The sequence below is a fragment of the Marmota monax genome, unplaced genomic scaffold (genome assembly GCF_021218885.2).
Source record: "Marmota monax isolate L192 unplaced genomic scaffold, Marmota_monax_Labrador192_F-V1.1 WCK01_AAM20220418_F8-fsc00022, whole genome shotgun sequence".
NCBI lineage: Eukaryota > Metazoa > Chordata > Mammalia > Rodentia > Sciuridae > Marmota > Marmota monax.
This window is the reverse complement of record NW_026695215.1, coordinates 3,922,851-3,949,975: the sequence shown is the minus strand read 5'-3', so window position 1 is coordinate 3,949,975 and position 27,125 is coordinate 3,922,851. Positions and strand designations below refer to the sequence as shown.

Sequence of the window (27,125 nt, the reverse complement as noted above, 5' to 3'; positions counted from 1 at the left end):
ATTAGGGGCCACATGGTCTGAACACATGACACAACGCAGACATTTCTGAAATTGAAAAAGGAATTGATGTAAAAATTTGATTCAGTTTTAATGAAAAAGGAGAACACCACCGTGTTAGGACTTTCCATTTGACTTGATCAATTCCTTGAGTCAGATTTTTACATTCAGAATGATGCTTGAATAGTGCCTGGAATTTACAGAGAAATGCTTGACAAAATATTCACGTGCAGCTTTCCTAAGGGCGTGATGTGGGAGGATTCCGGAGCTCTGGGAAGCAGGTGTGCTGGGAAGGGGAGCCCTGAATCCCACATACTCAGTGTGCTTTCTAGCCCTGGAAACTGTGTTGATGTGAAGTGTAGGGTGCCTACGAGTTGGGATGTGGCTACTTGCATGAGTTCTAACCAAAGGTAGGAGTCAATGGAAAAGTAGAAATTATTGATATGAGTCACTAACTCCCTTTGTGATAATAAAACAAGCACTTTCTAACGTAACAACGTAAGACAACCCATTGCATGAGAACTGTATGCAGTGTAATTTGGGGTATGTGTGTGGCAGGGGTCATTTATGTGGCACACACTTGGCATCGATTCTGAGATGGGTATCACATCACACCCATTAAGATGCTGTGGCAGAAGGTGTGTGGGTGTGTACGTGTGCATCCACACACACACATTTTTACTGAGGAGGAAGATGGGGAGATGAACCTTCACTCATTTTTAGTCAAGACTCCCCACTTTGAAAATTTAAATGCATCATTAAAGAGAAAAGTGCACATCTCAAAGATATCCCCTCCTGACTGACAGTTTCCCCTTCTCTGAACTGCTGTTATTAGCAGACGAGCACAGGAAAAGAGCTTAATGTTTCTTATTCATATTTTCATCAGAGGAGTTTATCTTGAAAATTTTTCAAAAGGTCTTTCTTATGAATTAAGAATTTAAAGCCAATTTCTAGATTTTCCAGATGATAACTGAATACTCTGTGAAATGTTAGCCACCTGCCCCCCCAACCTTTGCCTTCTCTCTCCTTTGTGTGCTTATTTGGTGTGAAGATACTAAACTCAAAATGAGAACATTCCCAGCTCCTCTCTGAACAGGCAGTCTCAGAAGTGAACCCATTTTGAGCCTCTGGGACTTGGGGTAATTCAATCATGCAGGTTCCTGTCCTAACAGGTTCTGGAGAAAGGCCAAGGCCTGGCCGAGCCACAGTGGTCCTACAGGGTCTGTCTGGCTCCTGTCCTTGAGAATGAATCACCCCTGGGTCTGATAGGCTCTGGAGTTCTCCCAGAGTGGGAATGCAATGAGGTTATGCTCATTGCTCTGCCCCAGTGCAGAAATAAGGGTATGGCTGCTTCACCCTGCTTTGCGATTACACTGCAAGTTATCTCTGCTCTCTGAGTTGCAGTGTAGTATGAACTAGATCTTGCACTGACAGGAGGACTGCACATAATTGAAAGGAGGTCTTCAGGGGCCAGGGATGCAGCTCAGTGGTACAGCATGTGCTTAGCATGCACCAGGGGTTCAATCCCCAAAGGCACTTATAAGAAAGATCTTCAAAGAGAAGATCCTCCAGAGATAAAGGCATTTGTAAGAAAAGTCCTGACAGGTCTCTCTAGAAATACATTCCACAGGACTGACTGCCAGGATTCTAAGTAGTTGATTGTTGAGCAGGTTTGGTCTAGGTCTGCCAATCATTTCTCTATCTGGAAAACAGATTAGCCCAGACTTGGAGCCAACTGATTTTAACTTCAGTATACATGTCTTACTTATTATCTTTATGTTATGTAAAGACAATCTTTTCTCATTACTTTATATAATTCATTTTCATGTCATCCGCCAAAGAAAATTCCAGATGTATTCAAGTTTTTTTCCAAAAATAGAAACCATAAAAATACTAGAAAAAAAATGTTTGATAACTTCCTAATGTATCTCTTCCTAAGCTTAAAGGCAAATGGGAAAGGCATAATCAATGTAATTTCTTCTTTTCTGGTCAAAAGTGGTTAGGTAAATACAATTCCAAATGGTTCAGCCTAATACACTTTAGCTTTTAACTGTCTGAACTCTCCAAGGCTTTCGGAAGGAAGATGACATAGACTGGAACCATTTCCACTTGAGCTAGCATAATCACCAGGAGACCTTGATCTATAAAAAATTGGCTCCTTGAACTTGAACCATTTCAACATGTTGATGCTTAGGAAGTCTGAAAGTCAATATAACTTTAGAGATATATATATTTAATGGACTTTTAGAAAGTATTTAGAAATTAAATAAAAACCACTTGGAAACAAGATAAACTGTTTAGCTATAAATGGGAACACTGTAACAAAACCAAAACTCCTTAATGTGATTTGTACTAATTTAAATTTTGCCATTCTAGTAAAAGAAAGGCACATAGATACATCTACTTTCAAGAAGTACATTCAATAAACCAAAAAGTCAGCCTCAGCTCTGGGGTTTGGGTATTACAAATCATCCACAGGAGCACGGTGGGCTGGCACAGTGGGGAACACATCTTACCTATCTGGTTTCTGCCTGAAGAATAAAAGGCATTGACCACGGCTGCTCCGCTTATCCACCTATGGAAGACACAAGAACTGGTTAACAAAAGACAATACATCATCCAACTCCATCTGCTCACTATGATAAAACATTACCATTCCTAGAGGAATGTGAACTTTCTGTTTGAAATACGATAAGCAAACTAAAATGAGCTCATGAGGTGAGAGCTCATTGGAAAGGATTTCTATTTCTTAAAAATTCAGCACAGGGCTGGGACCGTAGCTCAGTGGTGGAGTACTTGCCTACCATGCCTACCCAGGCACTGGGTTTGTGCCTCAGTACCACATGAAAATAAATAGATAAAATAAAGGTATTATGTCCATCTACAATTTAAAAACATATTTTAAAAGAATTTTGGCATATATCCAGGTCCGTGATGATGTCGTTTTTTACAGAGGTATCAGTACAAAACCCATGGCATGTGTCTGTTCAGAAACTACAGTGGGTTAAGGGTATATCAGGATGTGTTGGCTTTATTTTCCTAATACTAAATAACTATGTCAACAATTCAGGAGCATTTGACAAAACACTTCAGATTCAAGTAATCTTTAAAACCTTTTAAAATTCTAGTTTACAAAGAGTCTTTTTGGGAGCTATGATATCTCAGGTAGTTAGCTTGGAACAATGCATCTCTTATTATGGGCTCATAAAGCTGTTTTTTTTTTAATGCAATATTCCAACTAATTGAGCAAATGTATATCTCTGAATGACACTAAAGTGGTCACCAGTTGTCTATACCTGATTTATGCTCTGCAGAGAATCAAGAGATTTTATAAAAAATACACTCCCTGACTGCAGGAGACTGGTTTAGCTGAGATGAGAATAATGCACAAATAACTATAATAAAATATGCAATAAAAGATTGAATTTGAAAAATGCAAAAAATAGCTTTCAAACAATAATTTGAGGACTGAAGGATAAGAGCTAATGTCTCTCACGTCTTTCTGCTCAGATGTTATGAAAGATGTACATCAACAATTGTGCTAAGCGCTTGTGTGCAACAAGAAAAATATTCCATTTTAATAGACTATTCCATATATTTTCACTGGAATGCACCCTGCTGGACTTCAGATAACCTCTTAAGCATCAGCACCCAGCACACACTTACCATGGCAAACACATACCATTTTATCTAATGCCTCGCTGTGGTTATTCCATGTTCAGGGCAATACTTAGTAAGACAATTATTACCCTTTACACACAAGATTACAGTAATCTGCACAATGAAGATAAATCAACTGTTCCCAGAGTCAACTTCCCATATCAGTAGCACCCAAATCAGCACCTGAGTCACAATGTGAGGGAGGTACTGTAGAGGTCAGACTGAGTACTATGCTGATCTCCGCAATGGCAGGGCCACATACAGAACAACTGTCTGGTGCGTCCCAAGTGTGGTATTTGTAATCACAGGATGAAGGATGCAAACTTCTTATTTATTCTGTCCAGTTCACCTTCTGTGAACTCGTCCTTAGGAAGATAATCAGGTTGGAGGTGGGGTGAAGGGCTGGTCTGTGTGTTTCTCCCTTAGTTACTTAGTTGTTTTAATTAGAGAAAAGCATTCTTAAACAGACGGGACACCAGATTCATCAGTCCTCCCTAAGGTCCTCACAGCTGTGACATCAATATTTTAATATTTCTTGCAGGCTGATAATTACAAGAATATAACTGTATTTATTTTAATTACACTTCTACTTGCTTCCCACACAATTCGTGGCGACTCACTACAGAAATGTGTACTGTATTTGCATGCTGAACTAAAACCGAGAAAGCAAAAACCGTAGAACAGAAGTATTTCATTTTTGTGACTTACAAATATTATAAAATAGAATATGTATGTAAACAAAAATCATGATCAGGAAAAATAATATATTAAGACTATGTTCACATATATTACATGGGTGCTATGGTGGGGGTTCAAAAGTGGCTCCAAGCAGCTGGCAAGAAGGTCAAAATGGAAAATGTGTTCATACTGCTCCTGAGAAAACAAAGGTCTTCCTGATGTGTTCCTCACCCTTGGACAGCAAACATGGCAGCAAAATTGATGTACCAACCGTTTATAATTATTAAAATTTTAATTGCTAATAAGTTAATATCACATGTTTCCTGGTCTTGGCAGATTTCAGGGTTGTTTCTCAGTGTTAAACCTCTGATTCAGGGACAGCAAACTCTGCATGGACTTTTGTGGGTAGTTACAAATAAAATGTGCATATTGTTTGGCTCTGAACAGTGAAAAATTCTAATAATGAAACAGGAAAAAGTATCAATTCCAATGGTTTTAAAATTTAGTGTTCTTACAGGAGAAGAATCAGCCACACGAAACCAGCGCTACAGACGACAGACCACAAGAGCAGACAGAGACGAATGGGGTGCCTAAGACATGACTCAGCCCGTGTTTACTGCTTTGGTAAAAATAAGCATCGAGCCTTTTGTTCTAGGGGATTGTGTTCTTCTGATACATTTAGAGCTGGAGATTGCATTTTGATTAATGCCTGTGACTTTCCAGCAGGGAGAGTTTTACATATTAAAATGTCCACTGTGAATTATTCCTTCGAGAAAACAGGTGGCTATTTATGGCCGTGCAACACTCAAATAAAACTTGAATATACCGGTGGAGTTTGTGGAGCGCTCATGTGAGCACCTGCCTCACCTTCTTTGAGTTCTTCTGTGATGCACCCTCAGGAGACTCTGGGGAGTTACCCAGAGCCCAGAGCACAGGCATTTTGTCGCTGGCAATGTTCAGAACATGAAGTCCTGTGATCAGATCACTGCGTCTTAAACGGGATGATAAGATCGACACACCCTATGGCTGACGTCCAGTCCACCATGAACTACCCGGCTATGTCAACACAAAAGCTAAATTAACGGGGCAAAGAAAGTACTTTCCAGATTAAGTGGTGATATGGCAACTAAATTCCTATGACTTGGATTCATCTCCATTAGTGGAGAAGCTTTCACTCAGGAAATGCAGGCAGTCGGCGGTGACAATGCCCTACAATAGTGGGCATATAACTCTCCAGAAGGTGCCTCTAGACCTCCACTGTGCAGGACCAGGCCTGGCCAAAGTGCCCTGTCTGTGCGTTTCTCCTCCTATCTCCTGTGTGTACGAGCTTGGCGGTGTGGGGGACTGAAGAGCGGAAACTCAGGAAGAAACTTGAGTTTTCCTTTCTGAGATGAGAATTTTGTCAGGGAACCTTATTTGGGGCATTCAACAATAGAACATAGAAGGGCTGCCACAAGCCACGTGGCCCTCGCAGCCAATGTGGGTGGGCAAAAAACGACAGAAGACCACTTGGGAGAGGGACCAGGTGTTTCTCGCTACCTCTCATTACCCTGAAGAAGCTAAGCAGTGATGACATGAACGCACGGACATCACTTTTATAGCAGGGAAGAAAAGCAGAAATAGCCAGATCCCAGAGGCTTCTGGAGACGATAAGCCCACTGGATTACAAAGCACTTGAACAAAATGTTTTCTTTCCTCCACTCTTGTGGAACTTCAAGACTCAGAAAGAACACAGAACTGTTAATACCCCTCCTTGCAAATGTTCAGCTTCTCAGCATCTAGTAGTCCCAAGGCACCTCCTTTGAAGGCAGCCGTTCAATAGATTTCCTATGACTTGCTCCAGTGCCCTGGGTGGAAGGAGAAGTCCCATCTTGCAGTCGCAGACATCATTGTGTTCCTTTACGTTTACCAATATCCTCTCATCCAGACAGTAATGTTTTCTACATACTTTTATTCATCTTGCAAATCATGCCTTACACAGATGTCACCTCTCATTTGCAGGTGTAGAAACAGGCACAGCACAGTTACTAAACTCTGCAAATATGCACAAAAACTAAGTGATCGAGCTGGGAAAAGAATATTTAAACCTGCTCATCCTCCTCTCAAATTCCCCACTGTGAGTCTGCTGATCTGCATCACACACAAAATTTTATCAGGACCATCAATGCCATTTTTCTTGTTGACCTCTTTAAATATGAAGAGGATCATTTCTTACCACTGTTCCACGTCTCCGATCCTCCACACCAGGCAAGTGAAGAATGCTGACCTCCGCCCCACCCTGAAGGCATTCTAGAAGACCCACCATGACAGATCAATCATGGCAACAGGAGCTACTGTTTGGTGGACACCCAAGCTATGCACCAGGCACACTGTCTGACATAACATGGGCATCAGGAGAGGAAAAATCAATGCCACTAACCCCTGTTTGCAGAGACAAAGACCCAAACCAGAGCTCATCTATGTTCATTCAGCAAAGTGGCAAAGCAGGAGCCTGAACTCAGGCCCACTAGCCCAACGACACAGTCCACATCCCACGCTGACTCCCCAGCATGTGCTCTTTCCAGTGTTCCCTTAGATGCGACTTCTTGTGTGTGTGTTACACGCGCTGGGGACTGAACCCAGGCCCTTGGGCAAGCTAGGCAAATGTTCTAACCACCGAGCTACCCCAGTCCCGGATGCAACTTTCAATTCAAAAGCTAAAGTACAGTAGAACCAAAGAATGTCACTGAGCTGATCCGCACTGCAGTCCAAGCACGGTGAGCACAGCTTCAGCACTCTGCCCCTCCCAGGGCCTCACCCCAGTGAACTCTCATTCTGGTGGCGACACTGGAGAGTCCACTCTCTTTTGAGAAAAGGTTGCTTTTTTCCCTATCATCAGCTGTTTGTGTGTGTCTCTAAGCTTGGTGACAAGGCATGATGGTTTCAGCTTTGATGACTCCCTCTGCCTGTCCGCGCACCTCTGGGCACACAGTAGGTGGTGCCAAATTCAGAGAAACTCCCAATTATGGAGACATGAGGGTGGGTGGGTCATTTCTGTCCCTACTTTTTCCTCCTGATTTAAAGTAATCCTGGGGACTTCTAGGAAAGACTTAAAACCGCTTCCATCCCACACGACCCTTAGCACTTACCTAACACGACATAAAGCTGTTGTCTGTCTAGCTCACTGGACGGCAACTGGAGGGGACCTTCTAGGTTTGGGTCACTGAATCCCTAGGGCTGGAGCAGTACTGGGAACTTGGCAGGCACTAACACATACTTGGGCCTTGGCATATCAGTGGGTCCTCCATGGGCCCAAGGGCGGACCAGTGACATGTGACCCTGGGAGGGCAGAAGCACCGCTGCTCCACAGACTGCAGAGAGCAGTGGGAGCAGGAAGCCGCAGCCTCTGAACATGATCCTCCTGAGGGACCACCTGGAGTAAAACACCAGAATCCCTCTGAAAAGTCTTTCCACTTTAAATGGGACTGGAAGACCTAATTGAGTTGTTCGAAGATGAAATATGTATTTACAGAATAAACCCTGTTTTTAAAACTTCAAGCTTTAAATCATTCGGCTTCCCTCCCAACATCCTCTCCCCTTTCCGAAAACAAAACAAAACAGCCTTTCTCGGATGCTAATTAAAAAATGTTTTTGCAGATAAAATATGTTTTGCTTACAGCCCCAAAACATGTTGCAAAGACAGCCGGCTTTCGGGGAATATCAAAGATGGAAATCTGCATGCTTAGAGCATGAGTGGGCCATGGGAACACAGCCACAGGGAGCTGCCATGGTGGTTCAAGTTCAGTCTAAGGCTCAGGCCTCCTGTCTGGGGAGCGCTCACTCACTGAGTCAGGAATCTTCTCTGCTCATCTTTCCCATGAACGTGAGTCTACGCACTTCCACTGGACCCACTCCATAGCCTCTCCTCCCTGCAGCCACCACGGTGGCCCAAGTTCTGCATAACTGGTTTCCTTTTATCCAAGTTGAAGGACCTCATTACAAAGAAGACTGGTCCTAGAAACGCCAGTGAAGGGCAAGTCAGAAGCCTGGCTTAGAGGTGAGGCCCTTCCCGCCTCTCCAGAGTCGGTCTGAGCTCCTGGGGTCACTCAACTGGAGAAGGGAAGCAGGTAAACGCTGCCCTGGCTCTGATCAAACCTTCCCCGCCAGGTCACAGACGGACTGCTGGAGAGAAGCTTCCACACAGCCCAGGGCAGGCTGCTCATTTTGGAAATAAGGAAACCATGGGGCTTTAAAGGCCACAAGTAGTAACTGGCAGAACAGGGGCACTGAAAGAGGACTGTGACTCAGCGCAGCGGGTGAGCGGTGCTGTCACTCTGCTGGCACTCTTGGTGAGGCGGCCTTTCAGGAAGGGCCAGAGAGTCACAGACCTTGGCTGCCAGCTCTCAGAGTCGGAAAAACAGCTGGCTCCGAACACACAGGACAGTAGCATCCACCATTTCTGTTCTGCTTTGAGTGACTCCTTTGTTCACCTTGACATTGATCTCAGCGCTGACATGCTGATGCCAGGGAAAGCTTTACTGGTGTGTAAAGGTCTAACAGTGGTCTTAAAAAACACGCTGGGCCAGCACTCGGCTTCCCTGTGCTGCACCCACCAAGTGCGCACCCACCAAGCGCGCCCCCGCCGGGGGCTGGCCTCTGTCGCCTGCCTCCCCCAGGGGCTGCGGACTCCCAGGTGAGGACAGTTCCTATCCAACCCTCCGTCCTCTGCTCTTGTCAGCACAGGGCTTTGCTGAAATAGCTGCTGTCAAGCTTCCTGGGCTTTATTTTGATGAGTAACAGCAGGAGAGACGCAGCCATGACATAAGCCTTTGTAGTTCAGGGAAAGTGAGTCCTGGGCTCAACAGTCAGGATTCATAAATCCTGGGGCCACCTGTCACAAGCATATCAGGAAAGTTCTGTCCTGAGAAACTTGACAATGCAGCGTCAAGTCTAAGGGGCTCTTCCGTTTTGTTCTTGAGCATGCTTCATAGAGGCTTATTTTTGTTCGATGTGCATAATCATGCTACTAGAAGTAAATGATTTTAGCTCTATTACCAAGTAATTCTGCCAGTGGATATTATATTCCCAGCTCAGCACTATTTCTCCCTGACAACCTGGCGTGCTTGAAATTCTTTACCACCTGGCACCAGATCCCCAGAAGACACGCTTGACATGACTTCAGGAATACAGACTGCGCACTTGTAAAGTCCCTGTCCTGCCATGGTGCCAGCTACTTCTACAGGCAAAGGGAGGCCCTTCTAGTCAAAGGGTTCACTTGGGTGAATCACATGTAGGTTTCCTGATGTCCTCAACTTCTTGAATTTATTGAACAGAGAGCAGCAAAGATGGTGCTGTCTTTACGAAGCATGGTGGTGAGATGCTCAGGCAGAACCAGAGGGGCAGCTCAGTTGACCAGTGTTACCCGCCTCCCCACGGGCTCTTTGGCATCTCTGGTGACATGACTATCTGGCTGCTGCTTCTCACTGAGGTAATGGAAGCTGCTGGGCCTGGACTAAACTGTTCAGGTGAAGCGAAACCTGCAAGAGGTCAGCTCAGCTGGCCAGTGAGTAGGGCCTGGTGGAGTCCTTTGCTGGGTAATGAGGACAGAGGGAGAGGTCCCAGATAAGAGATCCAGGGTGAAGGCAGGGGGAGAGGTCCCAGGTGAGGGACCATGGAGGAAGGCAGGCAGTGGCTTGGAAGTAACAAGCGGCTGGAGCCTGGGGCAGCTGCAGGAAGGGTGCCTCTAGAGGGTTCTAGAGAGGGGGTGGGTGGCACAGGGGCCTTGGGCCTCTTGTCCAAAAGTTCCCTGGGCATGAGCCAGCCACAGGAATTCAGTGAAGGTCATGAGAAAAGAGCACACCTTGATGTGTGTCTTCAAAACTTCTCCAGGTCAGCAGTGTGAGAAGAAACCAAAGACGTGGTGATGAGGGATAAACAAAGAGGAAAAACTGAAATAACTCTGGGAAAGGATGAGAAATGTCTTAATTCAGGAGGTTACAAAGGTGATGTGAGATGAAATGTTTCCTCCTGTCCCCTCTGATACCTGGCTAGTAGCTGGTGGATGCACACCTGTTCTTGGGATGGAGATTTAAATTGAATCAAACGGGTCAGTCTAAAAAGATTAGGCTGAGTCCCTGAACCTCAATATGACTCAACTATCCCATCCCCCCATAGTTACCAGAAAGATCTAAAATAAGCATACAATAGTGACACAGCCTCATCAATGTTTATAGCAGCACAATTCACAATAGCCAAGCCAAGGAACCAGCTCAGGTGCCTGTCCAGAGACAAATGCATAAAGAAAATGTGAGATATATATATATATATATATATATATATATATATATATACACACACACACACATATACATACATACATACACACACACACACACACACACACACACATGCTATGTAGTCGTGAAGAACCATGCAACTGAAAGGAGAGAGCAGGCTAAGTGAAATAATCCATCCAGAATTTCAAGGGTCAAACGTTCTCTCTTACATGTGGAAGCTGGAGCAAAACGGAGCAGGGTGGGGAGTGTGTGTGTGCTTGCACAGGGGTAGGGGAGGAATCTCATGAAAACAGAAGATGGATCAGTGGAATAGAGGAAGGGACTGAGGGGGAGGGAAGAGGGATGGAAAATGGGAGGAACAGTGGAGTGAATTGAGCAAACTATCCCATGCACATATATGAATATACCACAATGCATATCTATGAAGCACTAATTAAAAGAAAACTGTAAATAAATAGAAGGAAGACCAGTAGGGTAGAGGGAAAGACGCAGGAGGAGGCAGGAGGGAAAGGAAAGGGCAAGTACTGGGACTGAACTGGAGTAAATTATATTCCAGGCTTGTATGATTATGTCAAAATGGACCCCAATATTATGTGTAACTATAAGGTACTAATAAAACAAACAAATAAATAAATAGATAAATAAATAAACTGTAACTAAAAAAAATGAGTCTATAGTTTGGGTCTTGGTACCTACGGTATGGAGGTTTGGGGGAGACAGATAGATATAGGGAAAAAAGATGATTAAATTTGCCTAGATGGCAAATCTGGGTTGGTGGGATCATGAGGATCCACATATCAGCCAGACCTCTGTGCCCAGAGCTCAGCACATGGACCTGGGCAAATCCTTGCAAATCCTTGACTGTGATGATGATGCAGAGGGGGTCAAGAAGCATAGGAGTTTGCCCTGCGAGTGCAGGGAGAAGAAAACACCCAGAACTCTCCTATTTGATGAACCAAATTCCTTTAATCAATGCCCTGAAGCTGTTGCATATCCTTGTTTGCCTGAGCACCCTATAAAGTGGCCTGCGGCAGCCAATAGCCTCATCTCTGTCCCCACAACTTTGGGCATAGACAGGTGTCTCTCCTGCAGGAAGCTGGGAATGAGGATCTTGAGCAACCCAGGTACCAAGGGCTAGGTGGGCCAAGCCGAGGCCACACACTTGTCTCTGAATGTGCACCATGGGGACCTGACCTTGATGCTACATGAGGGAAGAAAACAGGACTGTGAAGCAAAGTGAGCCACAAACCTTCCTGTAAAAAGCCACAGTAAAATAAGAAGCACCTTCACCGTGCCCCATCCTACAGGCCTGGTCCAGACCACACTGCCCTTGCTGTTAGAGGGTTTCTGAAGATTTGGGAACAGAAATTAAATCTCAAATCTAGCTTGTCAAATTAAATGCATCATCTCGTGAAAAAATCCCATAAAACTAAATACCAACAAGAATGATACAAAAAGAAACCAACACTAAGCCAGGGCCTCCTGCTCTGGGGTGGGGTGGTACTTACGAAGTCCAGTACCTGGGTCCCAGTCACAGAGCAAATGCATTACAGAACAATCTAAGGAGACCGAGTTGGAGAAGGCAGGGTTTTTTTTGGTAATGTTTCCCCAGATGATTCCAATGTGCAGCCAGAGTTTTGCATTTCTATACTCAGTATACAGGCAAAGATTTTTAAAAAAAGAAGCTGGCAAGGTATGGTAGAGAAGACCGGAGAAGTGACATTGTACCATGATTAACAGAACCTCATGGAAAGGACCCCAAAGTCTACAGACGCACACATGCCGTTGATCAGTATTCATTAAAACACTGTGTTCAGTTCTGGCTTTTGATTATCCATCTTAAGGAGAGAAAGGCTCAGAGAAAATGAATACATATGTTGAAAGGGAAGACGCAGTGTAAACTATATTAAAAATGACTACAGAATGAAGACAACCTTATTGACTTCAAAAGAAAATATCAAGCAGTAATTCAACTATTTTTAAAATCATTAAAAAAAATCTCAATCTTAGGGGTGTGGGTTATTTCAGTCGGAAAGACTTTAACAATATCTGTTGGTAGACACTTTACGGTGCTAATAAGTATTAAATCTAAGTATATGTATTTTACAAGAAATAATAACATTCAGTTCTAAGTGCCAGAAAGGAACAGCCCCTGCTCTCCAGAGGTGGGGAGCCTGGGGAGAAAAGGGCCACCAGAACAGCTCTGGGGACTCGGGTGCACAACAGGCACACTGATAAAGAGGTTAGATGCGTCCCTTAAATGGAAAAATAAACACTGCTCATATGAAGTACTGATGTCACTAAGGAGCAATCAAAGCTCCCTAAAGACTCCTTCTGGTATTTCCTGCTTGACTACAGCAGGGTTTAAAAAAGTGCTTCGTGAGCCAATCCCGGAAGGGGATGGAGTTGTTGGAGGTCTGATGGGTTGAAAAAGGTGGGCTGTCAGCAGAAGAAAATTCCAGGAGGAGGCTTGAAGGAGCTTTGGGTTAACCTAGCTAAGGTGTTCTTGATAACACCTTGCCCATGACTAGCTGTGGGGGGCAGGCAAAGGTGTTGAAGGGACGGGGAAGTTAAAGGTAACCCTCAGGAAAAAGCTCACACTTGGCTAAATTCCTGACCCATGTTAAAGTCCTCTAAGCTGCTCCTAGAGGACACTGTACTCTCACGTTCTAAGCACCTGGGGTAGGAAGAGGAGGAAAAGGACCTCCTCTGATGAATACGTTGGAAATAGAATCTACGTACTCGTCCTTGTCCACCTTTTCCCGGAGCTTCTTCAGCTGTTTACTTTGGATGAATTTCAAATTTTGAATTATGTTCTCAAAGTATTCATCTTCTTTGTAGTTCAACTATAACAAATAAAAGATTTGGGGGAGAATTATTAAAGCCAGTATCTGCAAAAGTTTCACTAGAAAACACATTTTATTAAATCCGTTAATAAAATTAAGAAACAGCATTGAAAACTTATCAAAGGAGGGTTTATTTCCAATTAGCTTGGTGCTAGAGTAGAAGTCAGCACTATTCTAGATGGATCATGGCTACATCTTATTCTTTTGTGATTAATCAAGTGAAACAGGGTCAGACAAGCCTTGTGATGCGATATGAATCCTCACATCATAGATGAGGATAAGAGCACATCCTTATTTAGCACCTACTGTGTGCCTAGCAAAGAGTCCAGTACTTTAAACACATATTATACTCATTAATCCTCATGGTAATCCCCAGAACTAAAGGATGTCATCACCAGACAGTTTAGTCACTCACCCAGATCTAAAGCAGTAGAGGATTGTGGGTGGGACTGCAAATTAGTACAACCATTCAGCGGAGCAGTATGGAGGTTCCTCAAAAGACTAGAAATGGAACCACCATATGACCTAGATATCCCATTCCTTAGTATTTATCCAAAACAATTAAAATCAGTATACTACAGGCACATCAATGTTTATAGCAGGACAACTTGCTATATCCAAGTTTTGGAACAAGACCATGGGTCCGTCAATGGAATGATAAATATTTTATATATATATATATATATATACACACACACACACACACACACACACACACACACACAATAGAGTACTACTCAGCTATAAAGAAGAATGAAACCATGGCATTTGCTGGTAAATGGATGGAACTGGAGAACATTAAGCTAGTGAAATAAGCCAGACTAGGAAAGTCAAAGGTTGAATGTTTTCTCTCCTATGGAGAAACTAGAGAGAAATAAGGAGTTTAAAGAAAAGGCAGAGTTGGGGAATCCCATGAAAATAGAAGGGAGATCAGTGAAGTGGAGGAAGGAGGTATAGCGGGAGGGAGGAGGTTTGGGAAAAGGGGGGAACTGCATAATGAAATTGACCCAATTATGCTAAATACATGTATGAATATACCATGGTGAACTTCACCTTTGTGTATATTTGTAATGAATAATACTTAAAAAAAAATAAATAAATTTTAAAAATGTGGTGGAACCGGGTGGAGCCCAGGGAGCTTGGTGTAGGGTACCTGCTCATCCACCACATTTGCCACTGCCCTTGCGTCACAGGGACCTGGGACGTGCAGGCTGCAGATAGTTTATTTAAGAGAAAGTCAAACTTTTCTGCAAAAGGAAAGGAGCACATGCAAACCTCCCTGTTAGACTAGCAGTCAGGGGCCGAGAGTCACTGTCATCCTGAATCCTGGAAGCTTCACTTGGCTGACACCTGGATGCCAGGCAGTGACAGGTGGTGCTTCAGGTGAGCAGCTGTAGTGACCCTGATCAACTCTCCTCTTCCAACTGATATGATACCAGGGGACAATGAAATGGCTTCTGGTTCTCAGAGACTGTTTACTTTGTTTGTTTAGCAGAGGAGGCGTGACTTGGTTTCCACAAGGAAACCAAGGAAGCAGAAGGATCCTGAGGCTGTGACTGCAGAGACCTACATAAGATGAGCTGAGGCCTGTCCTTCACACCTTGATGTCCCCACCCATGCTCTCCAAAGAGTTTCCTCACTGTGCTTAAAATGGAATGTGCACAGAGCAAAGTAACAAAGACCAAGCGTCCAGGCTCAAGAAACAAAGGGCTGAGACAAATATAGCCTGGCGACAGTGTAAAAGCCTTTATATAGTAAGACCTACGGTTTTAGGTTATTCACCTAATTTCTGGAATCCCCTAGCTAGAAATGACATTGCCACCAGCCCCAGATGTCACTAGCCAGAGTCACTGCAGAGACTTACCTGGAGGTATTCATTATTCAGTTTGTTATCATTTGAAATAATGTCATCAGGGTAGCCGATTCTTTCTTTAATTGCCAGGGCCTATAAAACATATAACACTGAAAGTCAGGATTATTATGCAACTTTCAAATACACAGGTTACAATATGCCCATGACCAGCCATTGAACAGCTCAATCCATACTGTTTGCAAAAAGAGTATCTGATAACACTGGACCCCAGTTCTTTGCAATGGCTCCTTCCCTGGGTTAAAAAATAAACAAAAATCAGGTTTGAAATTTATCTTCTAATACCTTATTACAGGCTGCAGCTTTCCCAAGAAAACCAAAATGGAAACCGACAGAAATCATCATTCCGCATGTATTGTATTTCTATGAACCTTTTTCTCAGAAAGACTTTTCTCTTCAATTTTATAGGAGTAATATTTAGAGCTTCCATTCTCGCAAGATATAATTATCTTTCCACTTCATTGATTTGGCTGAGAAAACAGATAAGGGCTTCTTGGGTTTAGTGTTAATATTCTTCCTGAATATTGGTTCCTGGAGTTTTTATGTTCTCCAAAGTCAGTGTGCCTGTCTGCCCAAGGTAAATGAGTGACAGTAATTAAACAGGCAGAAAACAGAGTTTTCCTGTCAGCCCAGCTCATATGTACCTTGGGAACTTGATTTATTTAAATTTTTGTTACTTTAAAAATATTTTACTTACTCTGATTATTTCATTATTATCGCTTGTTAACTACTCGCTATTTCTAATTTTTAAATTTCTTTCTTTTGTCACAGACATTTGTCGTTGTTAAATAATCTAATGAGTTTCGTTTTTTCATGGAGAATGAGGCCTATATCTCTGAGATTTTGGTTTGTCATCCAATGAGTGTCTTGTTACAAATCTGTTGCATAAGCCCAGGATTTCCCCTGGTGCCAGGCAGCAAACGTGCCACTGTGGTCACTTAGACCAAGCCCATTTTCTTGCAAGTGAACCCAGTACTGGCTCTATGCAGATCCACCCCTCATAGACATTTTCCCATGTGTTCTCAAGGGCACCCATCCTACAGACAGTAAAAGGTACTACAAAAAAATAAAAAAAGACTTGCTATTAAGAACTTTGGGTAAATACTGAGGGAAGAACAGCAAGCCGCTTTCCTTGTCGCAGGACTTCTTAGAATGAAAATAGGTTTGATTCTAAGGTTAGCATCTTGGGTTACTGTAAGTATCTAACAAGAGGATTTTTTTGATTTATTCATTCACATCAAGATGTTCACATCCTCACCAAGAACCAGGTACTTTGTACAGGGCTGAGGATACAATCCTGGATAACATTTCCTACCCCCACAGAGCTTATTACAAGGAGCAGTGATAGCTAGGCAGTGAAAGAAATACAAACATATGTTAGTATGGTGCCATGGAATCATGTTAGAAGCACACACCTAACAGGGGAAGCCATCCATAGGAGCATTTCCTAAACTCTTTGGACTACTGGTCTCTGGTGGAACAAGGGGTAGGTCCTGTGTTTAGTGACACCATTTTGGAAATGCTGATCTAGAACAATCCCAACTGGTTATCTCAAAAAGAATCACATCATAGACAGCTAAGTCATCAAAGAACCAGCACAGCCAGAGGGACTGGTGATGGGAAGATAGATGCACTGTCAGCTTACTCCATGGGCTTACCCGACCCAGGACTCCTGAGAGAGCGGAAAACGAATACTACTTCCATGTGACTTAATTTTGAAAGAGAACTAGACCAGAGGTGGATTGCAGTAGGTTTTTTATGGACTCCAATATCAGTTCCAAGAAAGGCCTGCTCTTCCTGTTACTCTAACTGCAGGGGAATACTCGAGCAAGTGAATGTTGCTCTGGAGGCAGGTTGGGATTTTACAGGTTCCACCCCCTCCCTGGATTTTTTAGTGATAAAGACAAATGATCACAGTAAACTCAAGCCTAGAACTCCTTAGGAATCTGGTGATTTATTCTTATGCAAGATATTACAACTTCCAGGAAAAGCTGCATCTGAAGGGTAAACCAGAATAATTATAAAAAGGTTTCTTTGATATGCCTTTAACTGCAGATGGTAAAACAGGTGAATAATGCACCACATTTCATTATCTTGAACAGGAACTTAGTATTTCCTCCTGTGTAGCTCATGCAAAAATGTTTAACTAGAAATTTACACATCATACTGTAATGGGACGTCTTGAAGAATGTCATTGAGCCATTGGTAGGAACATTTCAGGTCATGTTTTATAGGAGGATCAAAATATGAGCCACTGAAATATTATCCTTTAATTCTTTATTTGCTCTATATATTTTCCCAAATCCCCCTTACAGGAAAGGGAAATGTCAGCGCTTTAGTTTAAAGTTTTAAACTAGGTAGGCATGGCTGTTGAAAATGCTGATCTAGAACAATCCCAACTGGTTGTTCTACAGAGACAAAAGGTGAAAATCACAGGACAAATGTTTCTGCCGTGAGCACCGTTCCTGGAGACGCTGACTCTTAGAGGAGACTGTGGTTCCCTCATGCATTCTATGATCATGTCTTTTCCTGACTATGTCTAGGGTTCCCCTTTCCCTGCACAGAACTCTCTCTCTGACGGTTCTTCTTGATCTTACCTTTTCTTCAGCTTTCTTTTTCGTTTCAGCATCCATCCAAGTGAGGTCATCTAAAGTCTGAATAAACACTTCCCGGATCTGTGCAATCAAATCCTCAACCTCAGATCCAAAGAACAGAAGCCAAATTTAAGCCATTAATTCATCCTTTGTAACATGCGTATTTTTTGTCATTTGTTGTTTTGTGATGCTGGGGATCAAACTTAGGGCCTTGCACATGCTAAGCAAGTGTTGTACTACTGAGCTGCAGCCCCTGCTCCCATAACACAAATTAAAAAAAAAAAAAAAAAAAAAAAAAAACAGAGCTACACACTGTCTTGATATGACCTGATGCATCAAAACATACACATTTACAGACAAACTATGATGCGGACAGATGTATATATGGGATCATTATATTTCAAAGCAATATTGCTACTAATATTCCTGATTACATAGATATTAACATGAACATTGATTAAAAAAAATCTTCCAAATGTAATGGTTCCCATTATCATTACAAGAACTAACAAAACGTTAGCTGTCACTGCCATCAGTGATTTAGTTAAGCATTTGAAGTAGCATTTCAACAAATTCTGCCAACACAGCATTAAGTTCTACTGTCTTCATTCCAGAAACAAAGGGGTGAAGTTGTTATACTTCCAACACACTCTGGCTTACTTCCTATGTGTTTAAGAGAGCCCTAGATCTTGGTCCTCGTTGATCTTGGCAGAGTTCATAAATGACTGTGGGTAGAACGTGACAGCTACGCTAAACACTCAAATTTGGAAAATAGACTGTTGTGTTGAACTGGACAGTACAGGGCCAGGCACATAACCAGACTCCTGGGGGACAGAGGAAGAGATTCATTAGGAAACAGGGGCCTAGTGGGATTCAGAGCTTCTCTGGCAGGTTGGTAAAATTCTAGCTGTGCTTTTGTGACTGCCCACCATGCGGGCAGGCTGACGGAGCACTGTAGCCGGTGGTGACTGTCCCAAAAGCCTTACCACGTGCTTACTCTCCCCAGCAAACGCTGCCTCCACATACAGCCTTCCCACTGCGTTTTCCATATTCCCGTTGACATAGTTTGCGCAGCGTCTCCAGGTGGCGGTTTCAGCTGTTGTGCCATAAATGGCCTAGAAGAGAGAAAAAGAAAATGCCCCTTAACCAGGAGCTGAGGGCCAGTGCACAGGCTGCACATGCCTCTACCCTCCATGCCCCAGGTGACTTCTGGCCACAGTGCTCACTGCCCACTAGGCTGGTGTCCCTAGCCCACCATCGAGTGCAGTCCCACTGGAACGTTCACTTAAAGTGATCTGAGAACAAGGTATATTTCCAGAGGCACGTCCCAGCAGAACTTTTGGCTATTATAAGTTAATATCCTTCTAGAGAGCTTTAGGGAAAAATATACATCATGTCTACACTGCATAAACATAAACGGGAAGAAATGTTCAATGGATGTAACAGGGGAGATCTTATACCCAAGAAAACGCATTTCTGCTTTTTAATGGTTTATCTGAGCTTCTAGTACTTAAGAAAATCTGTGCATGTATATAAATTGAAGTATCATTAAGGGGATTCACCTAGGTAAGGGAAATTGAGCACAATACTATTTTGTATTCTTGAATTTTAAACATGTGTGACTATATTATCTTTTTAAGGGTAAAAACTAGAACTTGCAGAGTTTTATTTATTTATTTTTTGCACCAACCAATATATCTTCTAGAATTTCGCCTTCCTCAATCCCTACTGCCCGCTCTCCTGGCAACAGAACTGAAAATGATGACCCTTTACATAATGTACGTACAGCCTCAGGAAAGCTTCTGAGTTCTAGTTCTGGCTAGGTATAGTGTCACTGGACTGTCCACATCAAGGAAGTCCATCTGAGCTAATGGTCCAGGGGCACCTGAAAAGAAGTGACTTGAGAAGGCACCCCTGCAACAGCTTCTAGCACAACCACAACTGACACCGATGCCACAGTCTTCCCTGAACTGCTCACATAATCACAGTTAATGCCTTTCAGGGCCAAGTGACCACCATGTCATAGGACTGACAAAGTCCAGGAAGACCAACCTCTTTCTAGCCATCGCATCCTCAATACGATCACCAAGACCTGGCAGCTTGTCACTTGGCAGTGATCACCACATCCTAGCAGTAGACACACCAAGCCTTCAAAACCAAGAGCTCTTTATGCTTTAAGTCTTAAGAAAAGAGAGATTTTTTTCTTCACCTTGCGGAAAGCATTTCTGGACTCCTTGTAGGTTCGGTTGAGGCTGCTTACAAGATCCATTATGAACCTCCAGGACATTAAATTTTGAAGATCTCTGTATAAAAAAACCCACCACCCAGCAACAGAAAAGATGAGGCTGCAGAGCTTCTACAGAGTGATATGAAATGCAAACTTTGAGGGTGTGGCACCCTGACATACCTACCTGGCAGAATATTTGGTAAGAATAGGCTTAAGTTTGGTTAAATATTCTGGAGCATAAACAACCACATCTTCCTCATTTGGAATACTAATATTCACAGTTGACATGATTTCATTTGTGAAATCTGACCAGCTGAAAGGCTGGAAGAAAAGCAGACACAGAACATTCAATGATCATGCATTTCTCTTCTGGGTTCCGAGATCCCATTATAGTCAGACAGATATGGAGGCGTGTCAGCCGCGTCACCACGTGATTATCACAATGGCCAGTCTGTCATTTGTTTGGGATATTTCCTCAGTTGTTTCAATTAGCTTTTGAATAAAAATTAGTTCTGTAACCTGATTATTTAGATAGCGGAATTCAACCGCCCACTGAAGAGCAAACACAAGTCTCACAGAAAAAACAATCAGAAAATAGAAGGAAAAGAAAACTTAGCTTTCAAACTAAAACTTCAGTTTATGCAAATACAGAAAGGTGTATAGGGTGTTTTGTCTTTGTACTCCATACAGGTATGGTTATGTCAAAATGAATCTCAGTATTACGTGTAACTACAGTGCACTCATAAAAACGTAAAAAGTGGGTATTAATAAACAGGTCCTTGCAACACAGTAATGCACCTGTGTAGAGATCCTGCTGCAAATGAAAACATGCTTAGTGCAGAGGTATGGGATGCTATGGAGCCCAACAGAAGGGCAGGTTTCAAGCTATTCATGCCAGGCCCTTGAACACGTGGTCGGCATGTTCCAGAAGCTAAGGTGAGAGTTGCCAAGAGATGGAACTTATCATTCTTTAAATGGTGAGTTGAGCATGCCTAAGATGGTCAGTATCTCAGACCCTTCGCTATGCACACACTTAGTAACTTAGGGTGCTGTACTGTATTTGTGACTTCCCAAAACATACCACCAAACACATTGTATTAAAAGTTCTACATACAAAATGTCAAACTCAGTACGTTACACCCTTTAAAAAGTCCTCATTAATGAGAATCAGTGCCTGAGGGAATTCTGTCACCAACTGTGGGACATCCCACGTTTCCATGGATGTGCTTCATGTCCCATCTGTGTGCATCATCTAAGATGCAGGAGCCACTGCCCAGCCCAGGGAGAGGTGAATCCAAGAGACATTTCTCCTCTCATTTCTGCCTCTACTTCTCTTTGTTGTTCTGAACACTGCTATAGTGGTTGGATAGGAATCTGGAATGTCCTGTGACTTCCCCGTTTCACTGTCTGCCAGCCAACAACCAGTGACTATAGCAGTCCCTCAGAGAGGTCTTCACTTTCTCCAAACCCTCTTCTACCACAGTGTCTAATATTATTGCCTACCTGCCTTGAGAGGAATTTTACCTTTGAAATTCATTCTAACTAAATATAAATATGCAATAAGCCATCAAATAATATATAATTATGACTTCAGAGAGTCTTTCTTCAGGTGCTATCACGAACTCAAATGGCTGGTGTCCTCTAAATTCATTCTGGAGTTCGGTTTATTTCAAATCAATAAGAAATAAACAAAATTCTAAAAAGATAGTATTTTATATGGCAGGTTTCAATTTTAGGAAATAGTTCAGGAAGAGGGCACATAAAATTTGCTACTTACCTTCCCATTGATCTCTAGTGAAAAGTTATTCTGCACCTGGGCCAATGTCATTTTGTTATAGAGAGCCATTGGGTCATTTCGATCTTCAGGTTTAGACGTTGCCTGTGGATATAATTTTTGATCATTGTTTTAGAACTACGACCTTCTTTAGAAAACTATCACTATGAATAACAGAAACAGAAATATAAGTATCATACAGTTTGATTTGGTTTCTATATTGTACTTGTTTTGTAATTTATTTTGTCTTACGACAAACTTAAGAGATTTTGTGTGTAGTTAGTGACAATGATTGATATCTGGTTGCAAATGAAGCTTAAAATTCTTCAAAAATATTATGCTAACTGCCCAAGCCACATAGGCTATGTATATGGGCTCTGGTTAATGGGAGCTCAGTGGTCTCTGCATTGTTTCATATTATGGCTTTTGGGGAGAGATCTCAGATACTCTGCCTCCCACTCCTAACCTATCACTCAGTACCCTAGTTGAAATTTAGCCAAGAAAACCAAAGTGCCATAGTGGCTACAAGTTGCAGCAAGTGGGACAGAAAAGTCCTAGCACGGCCCAGAGCCAGGCCGTAAGCCGAGGGGAACAGCAGCACATGCAGCTGTTGGGCTGTCTTCTCGTCCTGCCCAACTTGTCTCGTGCTCTACTTTTTTCCTATTTTTTTCCACTGATTTCAAAACAGGAGAAAAAAAATTATGATAGTAACTCCCAATTAGTTGTCAAAATGAGCAAAATCAAATTTAAGTGAAAAGGGACAAAAGGTGAAGGCTTAACTGGGAATTATTCCTCAGTGACAATGGCTCCAAAGTCCCCTGTAGGTAACTTATTACTCATTTACCAAAAACAAGTGTCACTGAACATCACCTGCAGGAAGCACGGGTGCTGAGCACTGCTTCAAGATGACAAGGACCCAATGCCAACCTCAGAATTCAAAACGGGGCAAAAATGCAGTCCCAGAGAATTCTGAGGTGACAGAATTACCACTGCTGAGCCAAAGCTGGTCAAAAGGGGACATGGGCCGGGAAAGCGGAAGTGGTAAAATCCCAGGGCAGGAAACTATTCTCTTCCAGCAATTCTGTTCCCAGCAGAGAACCACATGTCCCCGATCACACTGTCATGCCTCATGCCTCACGACGGTGGTTCAATGTCAGCTGCTGCTCTAGGCAGTCTGTCTCTGATTAGGGGTCTGTGGTTTCATGTAGCCCCAGAAGGCCAAGAGTGCCCTCCCAGAACTTCACCCAAGATTCTGATGAGGCCAGATGGCAGCAGTGGTTGGTGGGGACCTGTGGGTGGAAGGTGGTTGTTTATAATGTCACTGAGCTCTGTGGTCTTAGACTGAATCTGAGCAGGGGGTCAATGAGTAACCTGAATGCCCCATGACCACAGGGCTCCTCAGTGGACTGTCAAGAAGAAAGTGCAAACTCAGACTCCATGAGCGGAGTGTGTCTGGGGCCAGAGAAAAACACATCCTGTGGCTCCTTGGCTGCTCTGGTGGTCTTCGGTGAGGCAGCCTGCCAGTCTGAACTCAGTGGTGCCACACTGACCATGAGCATGTGCACTTCTTAGCAAATGGATGGAGACTATTTTAAATTAAAACGTAATAAAATTGTTGAGAAAACTAATGTAGCTTTGCATGTATCTGAGTCTCAAGGCATCTAATAGTCTGACTGTGATGGTAGGATCTTGATGTAACCACTTATAATGATTAAGTGCATCTTGTTCACATTTGTCAAATCTAGCATGTCTCTTGGATGATGAGAACCCACTTTATTATAAGATCCTATAGCTCCAAAGATCTTCTAGAAGTCAATGGTCCATCACCATGGTAAACATTTTTATCACTTGGTTAGAAAGTTACACTTTTACCCTTAAACTATGATAGGGGAAAGAAAAAAAAAAAAAGGAGGGGGTGTTGACATTATTCACTATATCAGAAAAAAATTGTGTTTTACATTGGCAATTTCTTTTTCCAATTCCATAACTCTATTCATTTCTGAAGAAATCTGCTTTTCATCAATAGGCAATCCTTCTTCCAGACGAATCAATTTGGCCACAGAAATCATAAAATCCACATATGCTGTACACGCCTGCAAGAAATAAACAGCAAATTGCTAGAGAAACTTCTAAATATTCATCATAACTCTTCAGTAAAAACTGGTTTTCAATTCATGTTAATATTTGGTAGCAGATAAAGCACAGTAAAATAGAAATCCTATCCTAAGTGCCAGAAGAAATGACCTGCACAGATTCTTAGAAGGTCGATGCGTCTTTTAATTAGAGCTTAAAGCAAAGTAATAAAGTGTCACTTTGAAAGTACTAAGTAATTTATAGCTATCAGCAATTAAAATAAAGCATGATCTCATCTTGTTTAAAAAATTACTCAAAACTGAACTCCCTGGCACCAGCTTTTCTTCTGGTAAAGCAGGCGAATGTGACCAAGAAAAACACGCCATACAACTTGGGGCTGGGCCAAGTCTCCTATATTCCAAGACCGGGTACCTGGGGGAAGGCTAACGTGTGTGCCATGAGGTGCTTCACCTTTTCAGTTTTGAGAGGGTTTTATATTCCTACTATTCAATCAGAAGTGAAAGAGGAACCTCTGCTGCCTGACTGCCATGTCCTGAGCTGCTCTCCACCACCATGCCCTTCCGCCATGTTGTTCTGCCTCCACCAGAGCTTGGAGTCAGCTGACCATGGACTGAACCTCTGAAACCACCTTAGACTGTACTTTAAACACACCTAAAATTGACATGGAAAAAACTCCTAGGAGGGCAATTAGGTCTTGGAGATTTCATATTTGCTCATGTGAAAGGACTAAAAACAGAAGTGAGCATGTATAAATCTGAGCATTCACTTGGACTCACCATTACCGGTAATGGTGTCGGCTATGTTTGTATCAAGAAAATTAAAGACGGTGGCATCACTGACCCAATTAAAACCACCTGGGTGGGGGATCTTATTGAATTCATCAATGGAGAAAATATCATTGGATGGTGTTAGTATGAAGTTGCTAAGAAGTTAAAGGAAATTTTAAAAAAGAAGAATTCTTTACCATGAAGTTAACAGAGACTACACAGGCATTTGAAATAGGATCAAGGTCAAAAGCTGGAAGGTTGTTCACAAAGTTGGTGCTGTAAGAGGGACACTTGGTCTGAAGGTCAAAATGTCCTGCCACTGTGGAAGAAATGGTGTGAAGAGAACCCAGAATTGAAACACAGTGGACATAAAACCAGACTACCAAAAAATTTTAAAAACTTAAAAGAATATTAAAAATACCCAAACATGTTTTTTACTGAAAATTTTAATAATAATTTTAGGAAGAAAAAATGTTTTATATCAATACACAAAATAAAAACTGTCTTAAAATTATTATTCCACAGTTATCTCATCCTTATAAAGTTTCCTTTTTGATATTTTTATAATATACACATCATATAATACATGTGTGTAATTCATAAAATATATATATATGTATATATATATATATACATATATATATAATAAAGTTAAATAAAAAGTAAATAACAACAAAAAAAGAGGAATCCTCATGTTGCTCATCAGTGTGAAGACACATCTGAATTGACAGTGGTTCAATATCAACCTAAAACCAATAGGGAGATAAAAAATATTTGTCAAACAAGGGTTAAGCAAAATGAGCAGGGCACAGTGGTGCATACCTGTAGTCTTAGCAGCTCAGGAGGCTAAGACTGGAGGATCATGAGTTCAAAGCCAGCCTCTGTAATGTAGCGAGGCTCTAAACAACTCAGCGAGACCCTGTCTCTAAATAAAATATAAAAAGGGCTGGGGGTGTGGCTCAGTGGTTAAGTGTCCCTGAGTTCAATCCCAGTATGGGGAAAGAGAGAGAGAGAGAGAGAGAGAGAGAGAGAGAGAGAGAGAGAGAGAGAGAGAGAATTAAGCAAAATGTATTATTATCAGTGTGGAAGTCAAGAGGTTTAGATACTGCCTGCCAATGATCTTTATCCCTGTGGAGAGGAGCCCTTTCCTTCCATGAATGCGCTGTAATGATCTAGGACTCTGCCTAGCCTCTCATCTATCACCCAGCTACTCAATAGCATAAACTAGTTTTCAGCTGTGAGTCTGTATTAAAAACCTAGTCACTAAGGTAACAGGAATGAAAAGATAATTTTATATATCTTCTTGATAACTCCATTCTTTTCCTATTAAAAGGTAATCAGAACTCTTGTTTTGCTTGGGAGTAAATAAGTATGTCTGACTTCACAACTCATGGGACCAACTTATTCCAAAGTATAAACACAAAGTGCTTTGAATTAACTGTATTTCAAAGCATACAAATCCATCTGCCTTCAGCAGGGAATCACTACTGGCTATGAAGGAGATGGTAATGTGAATTTTTCAATATCAATGTACTGAGATTTTCTTTACTATATGAGATGCTTTTTTGTTAATGAGGTGAGCAGACAATAACAGGATCCTCCTGAGTGCTTTGTTGCTTCTACTTCAATATCTTTATCTTCCCAGATGTATTTAAAGACCCTGGGACTTGGGTGTAAGGCAAGCTCTAGAACTCTGGACCATGCTTCTGGCCTGCCGAACTGGGACAGTTTCTCAGGAAGCTGGTTGATATGGTCTCACTACCTTCTTGGATGAGCACTCATCTAGCTCTGTGGAATACTCTCTTCTCCTTTACCTACTCCACTGTGACTGACTGACCTATGTCTTAGCATTTTGATTATCTTTCCTGGCTTCTGGAATTATCTCATAGTTGTCAGAAATAAGCATACCACTGCAATTAAATCCTTTTTACAAGACATGATTCTGCCATAAAGTTTTAGTTTTCTTTCTTAAGATGCTGGGATAGGGAAAATGCCAAAGAATTTTAATTGCTGTGATATGGGGAGAAAGTATTAACCCATATTTAAACATTTAATAGTACACTGGCCAGGTTATTTTAAAAATTGAATTTTTCTTTCTTTTATTTTCTTTTTTTAAAATGACTAAGAGAGTATTTAGTTGTCAGGACACAGGCCAGAGTCAGTGGCCATGATGACGGGCCTAAGTCAGTTTCTGAAAAAGAGAGTCAGTGATACTTTGGTTAAAAAAGAATCCACCAAAATATCTATGTAGCCCTTCCTTAAACAAAACAAAACAAAAACTCCAGCATATCCCAGCACTTATAAAAACAGTTTCAAAGGGGTAATTGGTTTTAAAATGTTAGG

The 27,125-nt window shown here is 42.2% G+C and overlaps 1 protein-coding gene across 4 annotated transcripts in view; it reads right to left on the bottom strand.

The window, feature by feature from the left end:
• The window catches only part of Mme (membrane metalloendopeptidase), a 123,008-nt gene that overhangs the window by 14,828 nt on the left and 81,055 nt on the right, over positions 1-27,125 (bottom strand). For all 4 annotated transcript variants that reach the window (XM_046431378.2, XM_046431377.2, XM_058574956.1 and 1 more), the window contains exons 9-17: positions 23,880-24,014; positions 21,925-22,026; positions 20,332-20,468; positions 20,130-20,223; positions 18,907-19,035; positions 17,924-18,022; positions 15,321-15,401; positions 13,353-13,456; positions 2,514-2,572 (exon numbers count right to left, since the gene is read on the bottom strand). In XM_046431378.2, coding sequence (XP_046287334.1) covers positions 2,514-2,572; positions 13,353-13,456; positions 15,321-15,401; positions 17,924-18,022; positions 18,907-19,035; positions 20,130-20,223; positions 20,332-20,468; positions 21,925-22,026; positions 23,880-24,014 — 940 coding nt within the window. The remainder of the gene's footprint in view (positions 1-2,513; positions 2,573-13,352; positions 13,457-15,320; positions 15,402-17,923; positions 18,023-18,906; positions 19,036-20,129; positions 20,224-20,331; positions 20,469-21,924; positions 22,027-23,879; positions 24,015-27,125) is intronic.